The sequence below is a fragment of the Mobula birostris genome, chromosome 21 (genome assembly GCF_030028105.1).
Source record: "Mobula birostris isolate sMobBir1 chromosome 21, sMobBir1.hap1, whole genome shotgun sequence".
Classification (NCBI taxonomy): Eukaryota; Metazoa; Chordata; class Chondrichthyes; order Myliobatiformes; family Myliobatidae; genus Mobula; species Mobula birostris.
Window position 1 is genome coordinate 21,176,053 of NC_092390.1, and position 19,113 is coordinate 21,195,165.

The window sequence follows — 19,113 nt, forward strand, 5'->3', positions numbered from 1 at the left end:
CTTCCATCAACCTCAACCGGTTTCCTTTGTGTATAAACGTAAACACAAGGAATTCTGCAGATGCTGGAAATTCAAGCAACACACATCAAAGTTGCTGGTGAACGCAGAAGGCCAGGCAGCATCTCTAGGAAGAGGTACAGTCGACGTTTCAGGCCGAGACCCTTCGTCAGGACTTACAGTCGACGTTTCGGGCAGAGACCCCCCGTCAGGTCCTGACGAAGGGTCTCGGCCCGAAACGTCGACTCTACCTCTTCCTAGAGATGCTGCCTGGCCTGCTGCGTTCACCAGCAACTTTGATGTGCGTCCTTTGTGTATAAGCTTTGATTATAGCCACTTTTGGTATGTTTGTTGTTAGCACTTCACAAGGAACCTGGTTTGATGCTCTGGCTTCATGCTAATGTTTCATTAAGGGACGTTTTAATACACATTATATATAAGATTGTGTTTTAGTACATTTCTGTTGTTGATAATGACTCAAGGTGCAATGTAAATGCCCATTTTTGAGTTACTAATTCTGTTGAGTCCAAGCCATTTAGCACAATTATAATACTACCCAGTGCTTATTTACAGGTTGTCTTTGGTATGAAGATGAGACTATCTCAATTAGAATGCGTGGTGAGCACTCCTACCAATAGCATCATGAATAAATGCACCAATACAATCAGAGTGGGGTAGAAGACTTCATGTGGATTTATTCTGCAGGCTCCTGCACTTATCATGGGCTCTTATCTTGTTAAGCAGCCTCATAAGTGGCACCTTGTCAAAGGCCTTCTGAAAATCCAAGTACACAACATCCACTGATTCTCCTTTTGACTATCCTGCTTGTCTTTTCCCCCTCAAAGAATTCTAACAGACTGTCCCTTAAGGGAACCTTGCTGACTTTGGCCTACTTTATCACGTGCCTCCAAGTATCCCGAGAGCTCATCCTCAACAATCAATTCCAACATCATCCCAACCACCGAGGTCTGGCTAATTGGGCTAAAATTTCCTTTCTTCTCTCTCCCTCCCTTCTTGAAGGATGAGCGACATTTGCAACTTTCGAGTCCTCTGGAATCATACTGAAATCTAGTGATTCTTGAAAGATTAGTAATACCTCCACCATCTCTTCAGCTACCTTTTCCAGAATACTGGGGTGTGTTGCGTCTGGTTCAGATGACTTATCTACACTCAGACCTTTCAGCATCCCAAGCACGTTCTCTCCTAGTAATAGCAAACACATTCAGTTCTGCCCTGATCGCTTAAACCTCTGGCATACTGCTAGTGTCTTCTACAGTGAACACTGATGCAAAATACTTAATTCAGTTCGCCTGCCATTTCCTTGCGCCCTGTTACTACCTCTCCAGCGGTCTAATAGCTTCCCTCGCCTCCCTTTCACTCTGTATTTATCTGGAAAAAATCTTCAGTATCCTCTTTGATATTATTGCTAGTTTACCTTCATATTTCATCTTCTCCCTCCTTATGGCTTTTTTAGTTGCCTTTTGTTGGTTTTAAAAGCCTCCCAACCCCCTAAATTCCCACTAATTTTTGCTCTATTATATGCCCTGTCTTTTACTTTTGGTTGTTTTTGACTTCCTTTATCAGCTATGGTTGCATCATCCTGCCTTCAGAATAGTTTCTTCTTTGGGCTGTATCTACCTTGACCCTTCTGAACTGTTGCCAGAATCTCCAGCCACTGTTTTATCATTATCCCTGTTAGTGATCCCTTCCAATCAACTTTTGCCAGCTCCTCTTTCATTCTGATCTATCAGACTTTAGCTTTTCCCTCTCAAATTGCAGAGTAAATTCTATTACATTACGAGCACTGCCTCCTTAAGCTCCTTAATCATATCCAGTTAATTATACAACATCCAATCCAGAATAGCTTTTCCCTGAGTGGGCTCAATCACAAGCTGCTCTAAAACACCATCTCATGGGCATTGTGCAAATTCTCTTCTCTTGGGATCCAGCACCAACCTGATTTTCACAATCTACCTGCATATTGAAATTCTCCATGACTATTATAACACTGCCCCTTTGACACACATTTTCTATTTCCTGTTGTAATTTATAGCACACTGTTCAAAGGTCGGTATGTAAATCTCACCAGGGTGTTTTTACCCTTGCAGTTTTGTAACTCTAACGACAAGGATTCCACACCTCTTTTAAGGATTTGGTTTCATTTTTTTTAAACCAACAGAGCCATGCCATCTCCTCTGCCTACCTGCCTGTTCTTTTGACTCAGTGATGGTAACGTCATACTTGCCGATCTCTAGCTGTGCTACAAGACCATCTTATTCTGTATACTGTGGGCTTTCAAATATAACTTCTTCAGTCCTGTATTCATCACCCTTTTCGATTTTGTCCCCATTACACTGTAATTTATCGCACTGACTACAATTTTGCCTTATCATCTGCCTGTCCTTCCTGACAGTCTCACTACACACTGCATCTGCTTGCATACCAACTTCACCATCCTCAGCCCCATCTCTCCGGTTTCCCATCCCTCTGCCAAATTAGTTTAAACCCTCCCCAACAGCTCTAGCAAACCTGCCCGCAAGGATATCGGACCCCTTGGGTTCAAGTGTAACCCATTTCTTTGAACAGGTCATACCTCCTTACTAGTTCCCACCCTTTGAAATTTACATTCTTCCTCTCATGCACACGGAAAGCTAACAAGTTTTCCAGCAGCATGAGAATGATCAACTAACATCTACCAGCACTGCTCTAAGTTTTACCGTCTTCTTCCCTTCTGATTCTTGTTTAAATGGATTTGAGTTGGCGGATTGATCTTTCTCTTTTATGGGAGCTTGTATGGCATATAGCTCCGGGGTTGTGTTCCCAATGGGTTTTTTTTGTCAGTAGGGATTTTTTTTTTTTGTTTTCGTCAGTGGGGGTTCTCTTTTCCTTCTTTCTTTTTTCCAAAAAAAAGTTTTAACATTTTATTTTTTCTTATTATTATTGATATATTGTTTAACTTTGTTAATCAGTTATTTGATCATTTAATTTCTCATTGTACATGTTGACTTGATTACTTTAATGTTTTTTTGTTGATCTTTAATGATAATAAAAAAGATTTAAAAATAAGTTTTACCATCTTCATCTTCATCTTCAGCATCATCTGCATCCAAAGGATCATAATCATCCAGATTGGCATCCTCCTCCATTTCTTCATCTTCCTTAGAGTCATTCCTCTTTCTGAAATCTTTCTCATCTCTGTCCTTTTCTTCTTTCTGAAATGTTATTGAAATATTATTTAGGTTCAAAGCTCATGGAGTGCTTTACTTTCACCAGTTATTAAATATAGTCAAAAATATAGAGACATTATGAATTGTTATATATTTATTATATATATTATATATATTATGTTCCAATTTTAATCAAAGAAACCAAAAAAACAACAACACAAGAGCATCTGCAGATGCCAGAAATCTCGAGGAACACACACTGAAGGAAGTGTTGGAGGAACTCAGCAGGTCACGCATCCGTGAGAGGAATAAATAGGTGACATTTCGGGCAGAGTCCTTTCATCAGGACTGGAAAGGAAGGAAGCCAGAATAAGGTGGTGGAGTGAGGGCAAGGTGGGTGGATGGAGGAAGGATGGATGAATGAAGAAAGAAACTGGAGGTGGTAAGTGGAAGGGGTAAAGGGCTAAAGAAAGAATCTGATAGAATAGAGTGGACCATGGGATAAAGAGAATGAAGCACTAAAGAGAGGTGATGAGCAGGTGAGGAAAAGAGAAGAGCTTAGAGGGAAAAAAGTTAGCAATCACTATTCATGCCATCAGATTGCAGAAAGAACACCTCATTCTGTCTGAACATTGATTTCTCTAACTTCTGGTAATTCTCCCTTCCCCTTGTCTCTTTCTCCATTCCGCCTCCCCTCTTAGCCCATCAGGCAGGAGTTACCTGATCCACACATCAAGATTCAACTACAGCTTCTTCCCTATTGCCATCAGGTTCCTGAACCAGCCTGAGAAAACTTATTCTACCTCAGGCTATATTTTACTTAACTAATGCTGTTAAGTGTCAAGTTATGTATAATTTATGTAACTTTGTCAAATTTGTAATTACTGTTGTACAGTACAAAAACTAATTTTAATGGTGTTTATAGCCTTTGAATGCATGCCTATTACAATGCGCTTGACTTATCAACTCAGCTACACCATCATCACAGGTAGGGGCACTAGGAGCTTCACCCAGAGGCACTGGCATACTACAGGAACTTCAGCATCACGGGAACAAGCAGCCTGTGAAAACTTAACCAGCTCCATTATGGGCAGTACTAGCCTTCCCACGATCGAGGACATCTTCACAAAGTGACGCCTCAAAAAGCTGGCATCCATCATGAAGGATGCCCACCACCCAGGACATGCCCTGGGTTATTGGAGCAGTGAATTTGGCTGAGAGGGAAGGGTCTGCTGCCACAAGCCTCTCCCAGCTGCACCATTCTGCCTATTGTCAGGATTTCAAATTTGCAATGAGAGAATTCTTTGGCAGGATCAAGGTATTTTCAGTATTTGCTCCCTTGCCCTGTGTAACTAACCTTGTTCCAGGTGAAATAAATGTATTTGAATGGGGGCTGATGTCTCATGTTTGGCTGAGCATCAGACCGGATGACCCCTTCCCTGTGCGTAGACACAGTTAATATAACTAATCCTATGATATTTAATAAACTTAAATTATAGCCTCAATAACAGAAACATGCCTTTGTACTCAATCAAAAGCATAGCCTGCATAACAGTACCTTATTTCCATCTTTATCTTCTTTCTTATCTTTCTCATCTCCTGATTTTCTTCTTTTGCTCTTTGGCTCATTTGTCTCTTCATCCTTCTCTTCTTTTTTCTCTTTTTTCTCGCTTTCTTTTTTCTCTTCTTTCCGCTCTTTCTTCTCTTTTTCCTTTTTGTCATCTTTTTCTGGGAGTGCAACTAGCGCTTTGTATATTCGATATCCAAAGTCTCTCTGCAGCATTTCATTGAAGAGTTCAGCGAACAGAGATACCTGCAAAGAGAAATTTATTACAGTGAGGGATGGGTCTGCTGCCACAAGCCTCTATTACTTGTAGTGCTTTGTGCATGCTCAAGTATTTTAGTTTATTAAAAGAAAACTCCAAAGTAATATACAAATAGTATTTGTTACAGGATGACACGAGGAAATCTGTAGATGCTGGAATTTCAAGCAACACACATAAAAGTTGCTGGTGAACGCAGCAGGCCAGGCAGCATCTCTAGGAAGAGGTACAGTTGATGTTTCGGGCCGAGACCCTTCGTCAGGACTAACTGAAAGAAGAGATAGTTAAGTAACTCTTCTTTCAGTTAGTCCTGACAAAGGGTCTCGGCCCGAAACGTCAACTGTACCTCTTCCTAGAGATGCTGCCTGGCCTGCTGCATTCACCAGCAACTTTTATGTGTGTTGCTTGTTACAGGATAGCTTGTCATGCTTCCCAACTGGAGGATGTGGGGATTTGCTAAGAGTAAGACTCCTGTGAGCAGCTATGTCACGAACTGGCTTTAAGCAGTATCACCAAGTTGGATTGAGTGCTGAAGACATTGACACATTATGGTGGGGGAAGAACCTGCGCAGTTTAGTGCTGACAAGCAATCACACCGCTGGGCTGCAAGACCAAAATAGGGTGCTGTGACTGATGGTGCACAGGGAAGGGGGAAAAAAGTGAAAACAATCATGGCAATGAGTTCAATCTACCTATAACTGCTCAGAGTAAGAATAAAGATTGCCAGGACAGATGGAGGAAGTGCTGTCCAGAATGGGAAGGGGGAATTGAAAATAATTGTGATTGTTGTGGGAATTTCATAAATATGGGATAAATAGCATCTTTTTCCTCCCCTCAAGAGTTTGGAATTCAATTTGGCCTGGTGCCTAGTTCAGAATCATGTCCAACTAGCCTGAAATATTATTGGCACTAAAAATACACAAGAGGTCCTGTTAAAATTGTACCAGGTTGAAGTTGGTAAATAAAGGAAGATGATTTCAACAGTCAATTTGTTTTGCATTATTACCAAGACCATGTGTAGCTTAGGAGGGTGAACACATCGCTGAAGGAACAGTGAGGGGGAAAATCAGTTTCACTTCGTGAGTTCTGGTATCATTTCTGGGACAATAAGACAATTTATGCTCGAGGGGCTCCAATATACACAAGATCTACTGGGTAAGGTACCACAACCACCACTTACACTTAGCCACAATGCACAAGAGTATATGGCTCTATCGCCAATCCACCAACAATGCTCACCTAACTCCCTCGGAGAACCTCATACTCAGCTTGAGCGACTGCACTACTACTGGGCAACGTGGAGGGGTAGAGCTAGCAATTTCTGATGAAAACACCTAATTAATCAAACAGTTATACTGGAGACTTTCATGACACAATCATGAAATATTAAAAGATTTAAGGCTCAAGTGTACAGGCACCTGGCCTACAATCAAGCAATCATTTGACAAAGGTACAGGAGGTTTAAACAGGGGAATTTTAAACTTTTGTAGGCTGATGGCAAACAAACAGGTATACAGAATCTAATAAGATTAGAGGACTTCTTAGCCAATTCTACTTCCAAAGGTTATGGCAACAAGCTCTCCTAAGTATGGTGTGTTGAGAGCTACTGCATGTTTTTTAGACAATGAGTCTAAGTTCATTATTTTCTGGTGAAAATATTGCTCCTTGCTTCCTCTCTAATTTTTTTGCCAAATTAACATTAGTCACCTTTTCACTATCAATCTCTCTGCTAGGTGAGACAGGCCTTCCCTGTTCCCACTGTGTACTCTAGTAAATTTAGATGTATACTGCCCCTCTCAATTATTGTAATCAAACAAGCTTTAACTATGTCTCCACATTGACATCCCTAACTACGTCCTTGTACCTTTCCCTGGCACTTCCTCCAGTGAAATCCCATCCTTTTTATCCCTTATTCTCGAGGATCCCAATCTATTTCACAATGTAGTTTTCTGCAGCATTTCTTAAAATCAATAGGCCGGCGAGCCTGGCACCAGTAGTGGGAAAGTTATTGAAAGGTATTCTAACGGTCTGGATATATGAAAATTTAGATAGACATGGGATGATTAGGGATAGTCAGTATGGCTTTATGCCTGGTAGGTCATATCTAACTAATCTTATAGTTTTTTCAGAAAAGTTACCAGGAAAGTTGAAGGCAAAGCAGTGAATGTTGTCTAAGTGGACTTTAACAAGGCACTTGACAGGATCCCGCATGGGGATAATGGTTGGTCAGAAAGGTTCGGTTGCTTGATATTCAAAATGAGGTAGTAAATTGGATTAGACATTGGCTTCGTGGGAGAAGCCAGAGTGGTGGTAGATGGTTGCCTCTCTGACTGGAGGCCTGACACTAGCGGAGTGCTGCAGGGAATGGTACTGTGCCTGTTGTTGCTTGTTATCTATATCAACAATCTGGATGATAATGTGCTTAACTGGATCAGCAAATTTGTGAATGACACCATGATTGGAGGTATAGTGGACAGCAGGAAGACTATTAGAGCCTACAGCAGGATCTGGACCAACTGGAAAACTGTGCTGAAAAATAGCATGGAACACACCCGGGGAGGTGCTTAGGAGGATTAACAGCACCTAAAGGCAACTCCTTTGCTTGCAACAGCTCTATTTCCATCTTTAATATCTCTATTTTTCCCTTTCAGGGTCCTTTTGAACTCTATTTTTCCCTTTCAGGGTCCTTTTGAAGACCCTGACCCGGAGTTACACGCAGACTATGGTTCTTTGCAGGAATGGGACCTGCTCTTGAGAGTTTCATGAATGGCCGTTGTTCAGCACGCCAAGGGCTTGGCCCAAGATCTTTGCTTGCCTTCTGAGGACTGAGATTTCGTGGCTCTGGAGACGGAGGGGGGGTGGGGGGGTGGAATTGGAGGTCGGAGGTCGGTGCCTCTGCAGGAGATCAGTATGTCATTGCAGACAGAAGATCTCTGGCCAGAGATCTGAGATCTTTGGGCATAAGGCTCGGAAAAAGCGACACAATGGACTTTTAACATCATAAACCAGCAAGTTGTTTGTTATCTCTTGCTGTGAAACAGAGACACCTCTTTCTCCCTTATTCGGGAGAGAGAGAGAGCCTGTGGTATGTTGAATACCAGGTGAACAAGTAGTCTTTGGGATACTGCAAATCTATATCTTTGCTGTTGTTTTGCTCACGCTTGAGTGCTTGGTGGCAGGTGCCAATGTTTTTTTTTGTCGGTGGGGGGAGGGGGGATTGTTGCTTATGCGTGGGGGGGGAGGGGAGCAGAGGGGACTTTGGGGTTCTAATATTTAACTGTCATTCATTCTTTGGGGGAACTCATCTGTTTTCGTGGATGGTTGCGAAGAAAAAGCTTGTCAGAATGTATCTTGTATATATTCCTCTGACATTAAATGTACCGTTGGAACCTTTGAAATGTGAGGTGTTGCACTTTGGTGGGACAAACCAGGATAGGTCTGACACAGTGAGTGGGCACTGAGGAGTGCTGTGGAACAGAGGGATCTGGGATAACAGGTGCATAATTCATTGAAAGTGGTGTTACGGGTAGATAGGGTTCTAAAGAAAGCTTTCAGCACAATGGCCTTATATTGAGTACAGAAGATGAGATGTTATGTTGAAGTTATGTAAGAAGTTGGTGAGGCCAAATTTGGAGTATTGTGTGCAGTTTTGGTCACCTACCTACAGGAAAGATGTAAATAAAATTGAAAAGAGTACAGAGAAAATTTACAAGGATGTTGCCAGGACTGGAGGACCTGAGGTATAAGGAAAGATTGAATAGGTTAGAGCTTTATTCCTTAGAATGTAGAAGATTGAGGAGAGAATGATAGAGGTATACAAAATTATGAAGAGTATAAATAAGGTAAGTGTAAACAGGCTTTTCCCACTGAAGTTGGGTGGGATTATAACCAGAGGTGAAAGGTGTAAAGTTTAAGGAGAATGAGAGGAAAGTTCTTCACTCAGAGGACCATGAGAGTGGGGAATGAGCTGCCAGCTCAAGTGATGCATGCAAGTTCAATTTCAACATTTAAGAGAAGTTTGGATAGGTACGTGGACGGGAGGGCTAAAGTCATGGTGCAGGTAAATGAAAGTAGGCAGTTTAAATGGTTCTGCACAGACTAGATGGGCTGAAGGGCCTGTTTCTGTGCTATACTTTTTTTAATGACTCAGACAGGACAAAATGAGTCAGAATCTTCAGGGGAAGAGATGGTGAACAGAATCCATGCTCTTGGAAGAGATCAAGAGAATAACAAGGAAGACAAATGCACAGTCACTTACTTCAAAAGAATGTTCTTTATTATCTTCCAATCGATAATCCAGAAGTACACTGAGAGACATGACACTGCAATCAAACTTCCCGCCTTTAGCTGTCCAGTTAGGATGAACAATGATGGAAGATTCATCTGGTAGTACATAGCGTCTCTCACGCCGCTGACGCTCTGCTTCTTCTTGCCGTTTCTTCTCATCTTCCTGAAGGAGCAAAATAAATTTAAGTACCAAAAATACTACCAGCAGTCTCAAAAACACCAATTAACCATTAAACATTCAAAGAGTATTCAGCCCATCAGTTTTATGCCCATATTCTTGAACTTTTCTCTTCACTGCCTATGTATTTTAATATTTCAATTAGTCTCCTGTGGACTCACATAATCACAATTTGCATACATTTTAGAAATCCTCACAGGTAACTAGACAATATTCTTTTGAAAAATATTAGATTAGATACAACTTTATTGTCATTGCGCCAGATACAGATACAAAGCCAATGAAATGCAATTAGCATCTGACCAGAAATGCAAAGAATAATGTTATTTACAAAATAACTGAATAAAAAGTAAGTGCTACAGCACATAAATATGAAAGTACTGAGACAGTACAATATGGGTGCAATACTGCTTAGCACTGTGATGTGAATATATGGAAGGCAGCTGGTCCAGATCGAATACCTGGCCGTGTGCTCTGAGTCTGTGCAGGGCAGTTGGCCGGGGTCTTCACAGACATTTTTAATCTGTCCCTGGCCCAGGCAGTTGTCCCCACAAGCTTCAAGATCACCAGCATCGTGCCAGTGCTGAAGTATTCCACTGCCATGGGCCTGGATGACTTCCATCCAGTTGCACTCACCCCCATCATTGCAAAGTGCTTTGAGAGACTGGTTCTATCACATCTGAAATCCTGTCTGCCCACTACCCTGGACCCCCATCAATTTGCCTTTTGCACCAACAGGTCAACAGAAGACGCCATCTCCACAGCACTTCACTCTACCCTGACCCACCTGGACAGCCCCAACTCTTACGTCAGAATGCTGTTCATTGACTTTAGTTCGGCATTCAACACTGTGATCCCCTCCAAGCTGATCGCCAAACTTTGCCAGCTTGGTACCAGCTCATCCCTCTGCAATTGGACCTTGGACTTTCTGACTAACAGACCCCAATCAGTTAAGTTAGACATCTTCTCCATCTCCACTCTCACCCTGAAACTGCCTAAAGGCTGTGTGCTGAGCCCTCTTCTGTACTCCCTTTTCACCTATGACTGCGTTCCTGTACATGGTTCTAACTCCATAATCAAGTTTGCAGACCACACCACGGTGGTTGGCCTGATCAGAGGGGATGACGAGACGGCCTACAGGGATGAGGTCCAGCACCTGGCCGTGTGGCATGCCGACAACAACCTGGCCCTTAACACCCAGAAGACCAAGATCATTGTGGACTTCAGGCATGCTAGGGGCCACACTCACGTTCCCATCTACATCAACGGAGCTGTAGTGGAGCGTCCATCAAGCTTCAGATTCCTTGGTGTCCACATTTTTGAGGATCTCACCTGGTCCCTGAATTCCTCCATCCTGATCAAAAAGGCACAACAGTGCCTTTATTTCCTGTGGAACATCAAGAAGGTTCACCTCTGTCCCAGGATACTGACAAACTTTTATCACTGTACCAATGAGAGCATACTCACCAACTGCATCTCAGTGTGGTATGGCAATTGTCCCGTATCAGAACGCAAAGCACTCCAGCGTGTGGTGAAAACTGCCCAGCGGATTACCGGCACCCAATTGCCCACCATTGAGAGCATCGACCATAAACGCTGCCTGGGCAGGGCGAAAAGCATTATCAAGGATGCATCTCACCCTAACCATGGACTTTTTACTCTCCTCCCATCCGGTAGGTGCTACAGGAGCTTCTGCTCCCGCACCAGCAGGCACAGGAAGAGCTTCTTCCTTGAGGCTGTGACCCTGTGGCTTTTGATTTAATGTACAGAGAGAATTCTTTATTTCAACTGCTTTTTCAGTGTCTTGCATCAACCATAATACATCATTCATAACATGTTTGGTTTGAAACTTCTTATAACAGTACTTACTCCTATGTTTAATTGGTCCACAAATTACATGAATACTTGACGTTAGAAATAATGTCGTTAATCACAGCTAACAGCACCCGGAACAACTGCTTCAATCTGCACACAACTTCCAAAATGCACCAATGCTATTCTCAGAACAATGATAAATGCAGAATTAGCAGATCACATCACCTCTTTATCATCTTCAGATCTTTTATCTTCCTCCTCATCATCCTCTCTTTCTGATTTCTCTGATTCCTTCTGCTCTTCTTTCTCTGCCTCAGTTTTGAGCTGTTTTGTTAGCCGAGCTATCAGCTGGGATTTCAACCCCTTGGAGCTTTGATTCCTACTTTCCAGTTCTTTTCGCAGATCATTAACCTGATAAATAAAAGGTCCATTTCAATTTGCGATCAGATCCCATGAATTTTGTTCTCGATGCTAAACTGAACTCCTCATCCTTAATACTATCAGAGAGACAATGCTTTTCATGCATAACAAGTGAGCTTGCTACTTTATGTTTTAAAAAAAGAACAAGGGCAAGGTGAGCTAGGACCCATGATGAGGACTATGTAGATGCATGTTTAACTTCCAGTCTTCACGGATACTTGAGTGGAATTTGTTTTAAAAGTCAGAAATGGTGAAATGACAACACTACTTAACATCACAAAGAAAGAAACCAAGATACAAAAGGTGTATAATAGTATCTATGACTAAATAATTGAACAGTATACAAATCAATGTTATATGATGGAAATATTTCAAAGCATTTTCAATTTGGAAGAATTTTATTTCATAAATCTCTATGTACTGTGAATGAATAATAGATTGTATGTACAGATGCTGACTGGCAACAACTTTGACCACACTCCTCATGCTTTAGACTCCAAAAGGTTGGTAGTTTCTGTGATACTGAAATAGTCTCCAATCCAGTCTGTAAGTAATATTCTGATACAGGAAAGTAAAAGTGAAAAGCTGTAAATGCTGGAAGTCTTAAAATTTTATTGACTTGAGACATTAACTTTTATCGACATGAAACATTAAGTCTGACCTCTTCATCAGGTATTGCCTGACCTGTCAAGTGTTTGTAGTATTTTGTGTTTTTATATTTAAATAGGAAGCATTTCATATCTATTCACTGGTAGTGACTAAACAGATTTTACAAGTTAACATGCACCTACTGCTCAGGACTGTGGCTGGTGGAATGCTTCTTTGTCTAGCCCAATACGGTATAAACTACCCACATTCACTCAATAAAGCAGTGGAAACCTAATCTTTGAAGAGATTTTAACTTCAAAGAAAATAAATGCACTAGTTACCTTCATTGTCTTTGGATCAAGTTTCGACCAGTGTGTAGGAGTAGAGATTTCTTTACTCTCTCCATCATCCTTCTCTTCCTCTTCCTATATAATTAAACAAGTTAACAGGAATAATCAGAAAAGTCTTTACCATCCTGAAGAATGTATTTACTTTTGAAACAAGCGTTGTTGTTCCGTGCAAGTAGCAAAGGTCACAACTGCCCCTCAGATTGACTCCTCCTTAATGTTACTGAATAAAAGTTCACTGCTACATGAAACACATACACACAGTTTAACTGATCACATGCCACTCATCAGCCAATCAAAGCCAGATCTGTGGAACACAAAAGAGTGATCAATGACATCAAACAAAAGGACTCAAGGGCTGCACAGACACTGCTGATCCTTGGCGGCCACACAGTGTGTGTTCTCACTCCCTCTCAATAGGTTCAAGCCCCCCAAACGTGTTCTCTAGCAAAGTGTCTGCTCCACACACCCCACTGCACGAAACTGTGGCTCAACCAACTGACCTGCAAATCAAATACTTTGAAAGGGTTTGTGTACACCCAATGATTGTGTAGGTAAGAGTAACATACTAGAGTTAAAAAGAAAGGAGAAAGGGGATACGGAAAATTTGGAAAAATAGAGAAAATGTCTGTAAACAACTAATATCACCTGCCCAACTCAACAACTGGTGACAAGCTTCCAGCATCAATTTGGTTTTCTCTTTGGGGTTAAAAAAAAATAGCCAAATCTTAACATGCAATTACTATTTGGGAAAATAAAATTCAGTTTTGGTTGCCCTACCTTCCTTTCTTTTTTTTTGTGGAAGAGATGAGACCAATTAAGAATTGATGAAAGGAAGTCTGACGAGACTTCAAGCTGGCAGCTATATGACCAGTTACTGTAGCTTTGCATCTATGTCTTTTTGAATGTATGCAAGGCTCATAAAAAGAGCACGTTATTTGATGTGTGTGTATGTGCTGCACTTTTTGTTTGTGGTTGTGTCCCTGTGCCTGTGAGAAGCGGAAATGGAAAAGGATTAGCGTTCAGTGCCTGTTCTCCATCAGCCTCCTTGTGTTCAGCCTGGAGCTTCTCAGCCAGCTGCTGCTTGTATCCACGGGAGAGAGCTTCCCACTCTGAGCGGGTGGGAAGGCAATGCCAAACATCCGGCAGAAATATAACCACGGTCTCCACATGGGCTGGAACCGTCCGCCCCTTGTGGTGCTCCTCGGGGCGATGGTAACGGATCTCTGCAAAACGGTACCTGTTGCAAGGGAAGAAGTGTATTGGAAAGGAAAATTCTATCAGATATCACATAGACCCTAAATGACTTGCAGGACATCAAGCTAGAGAAATCAGTCTTTTACACAGCTCAGTGTCACTTTAACTGCAACTGCAGGCATTCAGTTGAATAACTATTTTCGCTGTTCATTTATTAGAACAGAAACCCTATTTTAGCAGCAATTAGACAGTTAAAACTATCTGAATAGAGCAATTTGTTTTTCTCCAAAATTATGCTGAAGTATTGGTTTAATGGCTTGCAGATAAATGACACCAGCTGTACAGTTCAGAAGAGCTTGCATGTCATCACTTAGAATTTATTTATATAAAAAGGTGAAAAACAATGCTATAATTGACTGAAAACCAAAAGTATTCATCCCAGTGACGATATCCTCTCCACGCATGATTTTTCTTCAAGGCATATAACATACAAGCACAACACATTGATGTAAAGTATTAATGCAGATTTAGTGTTTAAGCATGTCTACTGATATGAATGCTAAACACTGAACCTATACTATTAAGGACATAATGCGCCTCCAATGTCATTGTTAAAAGATAATGACATTTCACGCTATTAAAGGCATGCACTGCCACATAACAGATGCCATAATTGTAGAACTAGCAGAAGGGCGTCGTGTTTTTACCTGGAACAGGACTGGCTGCTAAGCAAGAAAATAATCACTCAAAGTAATGATACATTAAAAAAAAATAAATTCAAGTGCCTACAGGCAGAAAGGTTCTGCCCTGTTGTTGGTTTGTTACTTACCACTGTGTGCAACCACTCAAGTCAATGCTTGTCAGGGCCTTACAACAGCGGATAGCTGTCCTAATTAAAACTGAAGGGTCAGTGTCGGGATTCGGCCCATCCAGTGAGGGAGACCAGTGACCTCCAATCGCCATGGCTTCATCCTTGCCCTTCATACCCACCAAGAACTATAAATACAAAACAAATCACATCAGTATTAAAGTACTGTAAAATTAACAATGCTTATAAAGATTTACAATGCATTTCAGAAAGGAATGTCATGTCGAAACAAACCATACAGTCTCATCATGTTGATGTTTCCCCCAAATGAGGTGCAACTGGTTTAATCTTTTTATGGGGGTTTCATGGGATTGAGGATGACTTGCTTCCACTTTAGCATTAGATTCTAATGTGGTTCCACTGACACTACTACAGATACTTAAAGATGTGGATAAAGGGTAGACTGAGATGATGTGCTTTTTCTGCTCACCAAGAGACTAGAGGTTCTCAGTGCCATCAGTGGGTAGTGCTTCTTGATGTCAAGTAGTCACAGGCCAGCATTGTTACAGCTCTTCCAGGAACATGGTGTTGAACAGTGGGAGGCAAGTGGAGCTGTTGTCTCACAACTCCACCAACCTGACCTCTTATACTGTAAGTGAGGAGTTAACGCGAGTGAGATAAATGATACTTTCTCTGAGTGCTCTCATTACCTTCCACACCCCAAATGTATGGGGTTATCAGGTTTCTTGGCCACTGCAGATTGTCCCTATTGCAAAGATGAGTGGCAGAATCTCCAGGAGCTGCATAGCTGATGGAAGTGTGGGATTAGTGCAAGCGGAGACTTGATTATCCATACAGACATACAATCACGGAGCGTCATCCACTTCCCATGACATTTAATTGCAACACTAATAACCTGGGCGTCACCCACAAACCTACTTAGCTCAGTATCAAGATAAATGTTGCATCTCCAAAGTGGTCAGAGGCCAAGAATATTGTAAAGAGTGACTCACATCCCAGCTTTCTAAAGTTTGTCTACTACCTTTTAAGAATGTTGGCAACATGAATAAACAGGTTACATTGGCTTGCTTGGTATGCACAATGCAATTTAGAATGCAGCAACCTGCTTGACTGCCACAAGATTTATAATATCTCACTGATGCCCGTTTCTCAGCCGCCAGATCTGTTGTATAAATTACATCCAGTGCCAAGGTTAGTTAACACCAGACAGCAGCCATGAAGGTATGCAAAGCACATGTTGGTTATGCTTTGTCTAAGTACTATGCTGTGGGATGTTCCTACAAATCTTATGAGTAGATTAGTGAGGGTCGGGACAAGTAGATTTATTGCAGGTATTGTTTCAACCTATCACAAATCCAAAATGGCTTTTAGATCTGGACAGTCTGATCAGTGATGGTGCTACCAGCTTTGGCAATGAGGTCCACGCCCAGATTAGCCCTCACCTCCTTGTTAGTTTCAGCATTTACATGCGCTGCTCAATGCAGAAGAGCATTGATGCTATGAGACTAGATACTACAGTCAACTTTGAGAACACCTATAGTAAACCTGTACTGCCACCTAAGGTGTATCTGTCCCACCTCTGAGACAGTACACAGCCATGGAGTGTGCTGAAAGTGTCTTGCAACTTATTGGAAGGTATGGTACTGAGAGAAATATGTCAAGCTAGTGGTTTACAAATTTAGGCACAAACTCAGACACTACTGCCTGGAGGTTGATGAGGACCTGCTATGTCCAAATTTGGTGGTTAACACATTTGGAATTAAAATCACATCTGGAATAGTTGAAAAGAGACAGATATTTAATGAATATACTGCTGGAGACTGGTAAAAAGACCCATACCAGGAAATGGTTATCACAGGAGAGCCCAACTTTAAATGTATGGATGGAAATTACAATGGACATTTACAAAATGGAGAAGATAACAGCATCTGTTAATCATAAGTTGGAACAATTTGATTCATACTGGGAAAAATGGTTTAACTGCATAGCACTTCATAGGCCTGATTTTATTCTCACAAGTCAATGAATATGTTGTAAAAAAAAAATCACTCCCTACTTTGCACATAGTTTCTTCTTTCGAAAGTTCTTTCTTTCCTCTCCTTTCTATAAGTGTATACCTCAGATAAATATTATGTGGAGATTTGTGACAAATATGTACAACATCTGAAATACATCTAATGGAAATGTTTGTTTGATGGTGAACTTCAATAAAAAATAAAGTACAAAAATAAAAATCACATTTGGAATCACATACAAGATCCAGGCAAGGTCAACCAACTTTCTTCCATGAAAGACATCAGTTTAAGAGTAATCAAATACTCACCAATAGCAATACATATTTTAATACGTTTTTAAGTTCCAGATTTTAACTGAACTGACATCACTGGATTGTTAGTCCAATAACTTAACTACAATATCATTGTACTCCATGTCTTCAGTACCTCTGATTAACAAGGTTAAAGCCTCAGTGCCTCTGATCAGTATTTCAAATTTAAAAGTTAGAAACAATGCACAATTTTATCACTTGTCAGTAGTGGGGAATTCTAAACATCTACCACCCTGTGTAAATATGTTACTCCTCAAAGGTCTAAATCATCCTTTATCATACCTTCTTTTTTTGGAAACTGAACAACTTTGTGCAACTTTGGCTTGAAATATTTTACCTTTATTAGCCTTGCAGGATGCTGGAATCCCTCTCGTACCTCCTGCGAGTCTTCAGCAAGAGCACAAGATTTGTGGAAGAGTTCCTCCATACCAGGACTTGCCAACAGCATAACCTTGAAGAGTATGACAGTACTTTTATTCCAATTCAAGTATTAAGCAATAAACTTAAAAACCAAAACCCTGAAAGAAAAGCTCTGCTCTGATTTTATAGCTTATAATAAATTGAGCAGCCCTGACATGGTTAGACAGTCCCCAGATGTATGCAGGACCAGCTATATTGAATTTCCAATCGTTTAAAAAGAAAATGCCGGAAAAACTCAGTAGCTCAGGCAACGTCTGTGGAAAGATATTTCAGATCCAGAAGCTTTTTGTCATAACTATTTCACAGTACAAAGCAGTTCAATGGCCCCAACTTGCCCACTGATTGCAGGAACTTCACGCCAATCTTATTACCTGATCTCATGTTACCTGATTACTTGATCTCATGTTCAGCATAAATTGCTTTTCCTTCCTCATCTCCGTAAGGAATTATCTAAATTCGATTAACCATATCTTTTGTGCTTCCTATTTGGCTGTACGTTGCATATTCTAATCACTTCCTGGCAAAGTTCCCTCTTAAATTTTCTACTGAAAATACCTTGATCATACCTAGTTTAGGACTCATGTGCAACTAACTTATTTACATTTACTTTACCAAATTCAGTTTTTACAGATCTGGTTTTTTTTGAAAAAGAGTAAAAAAATATCTTATTTAGCCTTTGAAAGGCAGAATCTTTCAGGAACTTCCACGAAACTATCCGATATGTTTATATGGCTGATTTTTCTGTAGTACAACAGAAGTACACACCAGGGAATTGGCTGCCATGGTAGGTCAGAAATTGCTTTCAATTCAATTCTGCGTTCAATTTCAATCAGACCAATAATTTTTCTACAATTATAAATACAACGCATATCTTCAGCCATAAACAGTATGTTCTCCAGACACTGAGAAGGGCAATGCTCTGAATATCAATTTTGAGTGCTCTTTAGCTACAGTGTGATGCCAAATGAATAAGATTGTTGTGGGAGAAAGAGACAGACTGAATAACCAAAAGGACAATCAGTCCAACAATGAGAGTGACAAACTGTTAGAAAAAGTTCTGCTGTACAGCACAAATCAGCATTTGCAGAAGTACAGGTTAAGAAAATAGCCAGCACAAATTTCAGTTGAGAAAGACTACCCTTTGAGTTTTTGGAGGAGGTAGAAAGCAGTTTGTAATAAAGTGTATGATATTGCAGGTAATGATCTTAGCAAAGGATCTGACCAAGTTCTACATGACACATCGACTAAGAATGTAAAAGGTGAAGAGGAAAATTATATTGAAAGATGATTTAGTCACTGAAAGCAAATGGCAATGGTTCACAGGAATTTTATTGACTAGAGCGCAGCAGTACCACACACCTGTTACAAGTTATGTGATAGAGATCCTAATGAAGGGGCCATAATCAAAAAATATGATGTTAATAAAACTGGCAATACCAAACTAGATGCAGGGGAAATTTGCAAAAACATTTCCATGACTGAAGAACTATAATTTGAGGACAGACTATTGAGGCCAAGGTTATCTGAGGTTATTTAGCTTGAAATAAGAGCCTCAGGAAAATTTTTGCTTGAGGTTTGCTGAGATATGATTAGCCTGAAAGCAGCAACAAACTCCTTGGCATCTGTGGTGGGGTGGGGGAGTCGAAAAGAGGGATTGTCAACACTTCCAGTCAAAATCCTAATCAGAAAGGACACATTTCCCTTTGTAGAGGTTTATAA

At 40.9% G+C, this 19,113-nt stretch overlaps 1 protein-coding gene across 2 annotated transcripts in view; it reads right to left on the reverse strand.

Moving 5' to 3' along the window:
- Positions 1–19,113, reverse strand: part of ccar1 (cell division cycle and apoptosis regulator 1) — a 60,539-nt gene that overhangs the window by 11,406 nt on the left and 30,020 nt on the right. For both annotated transcript variants that reach the window (XM_072239140.1, XM_072239141.1), the window contains exons 12-19: positions 17,312–17,425; positions 14,649–14,815; positions 13,652–13,862; positions 12,617–12,700; positions 11,493–11,678; positions 9,246–9,437; positions 4,723–4,977; positions 3,071–3,209 (exon numbers count right to left, since the gene is read on the reverse strand). In XM_072239140.1, coding sequence (XP_072095241.1) covers positions 3,071–3,209; positions 4,723–4,977; positions 9,246–9,437; positions 11,493–11,678; positions 12,617–12,700; positions 13,652–13,862; positions 14,649–14,815; positions 17,312–17,425 — 1,348 coding nt within the window. The remainder of the gene's footprint in view (positions 1–3,070; positions 3,210–4,722; positions 4,978–9,245; positions 9,438–11,492; positions 11,679–12,616; positions 12,701–13,651; positions 13,863–14,648; positions 14,816–17,311; positions 17,426–19,113) is intronic.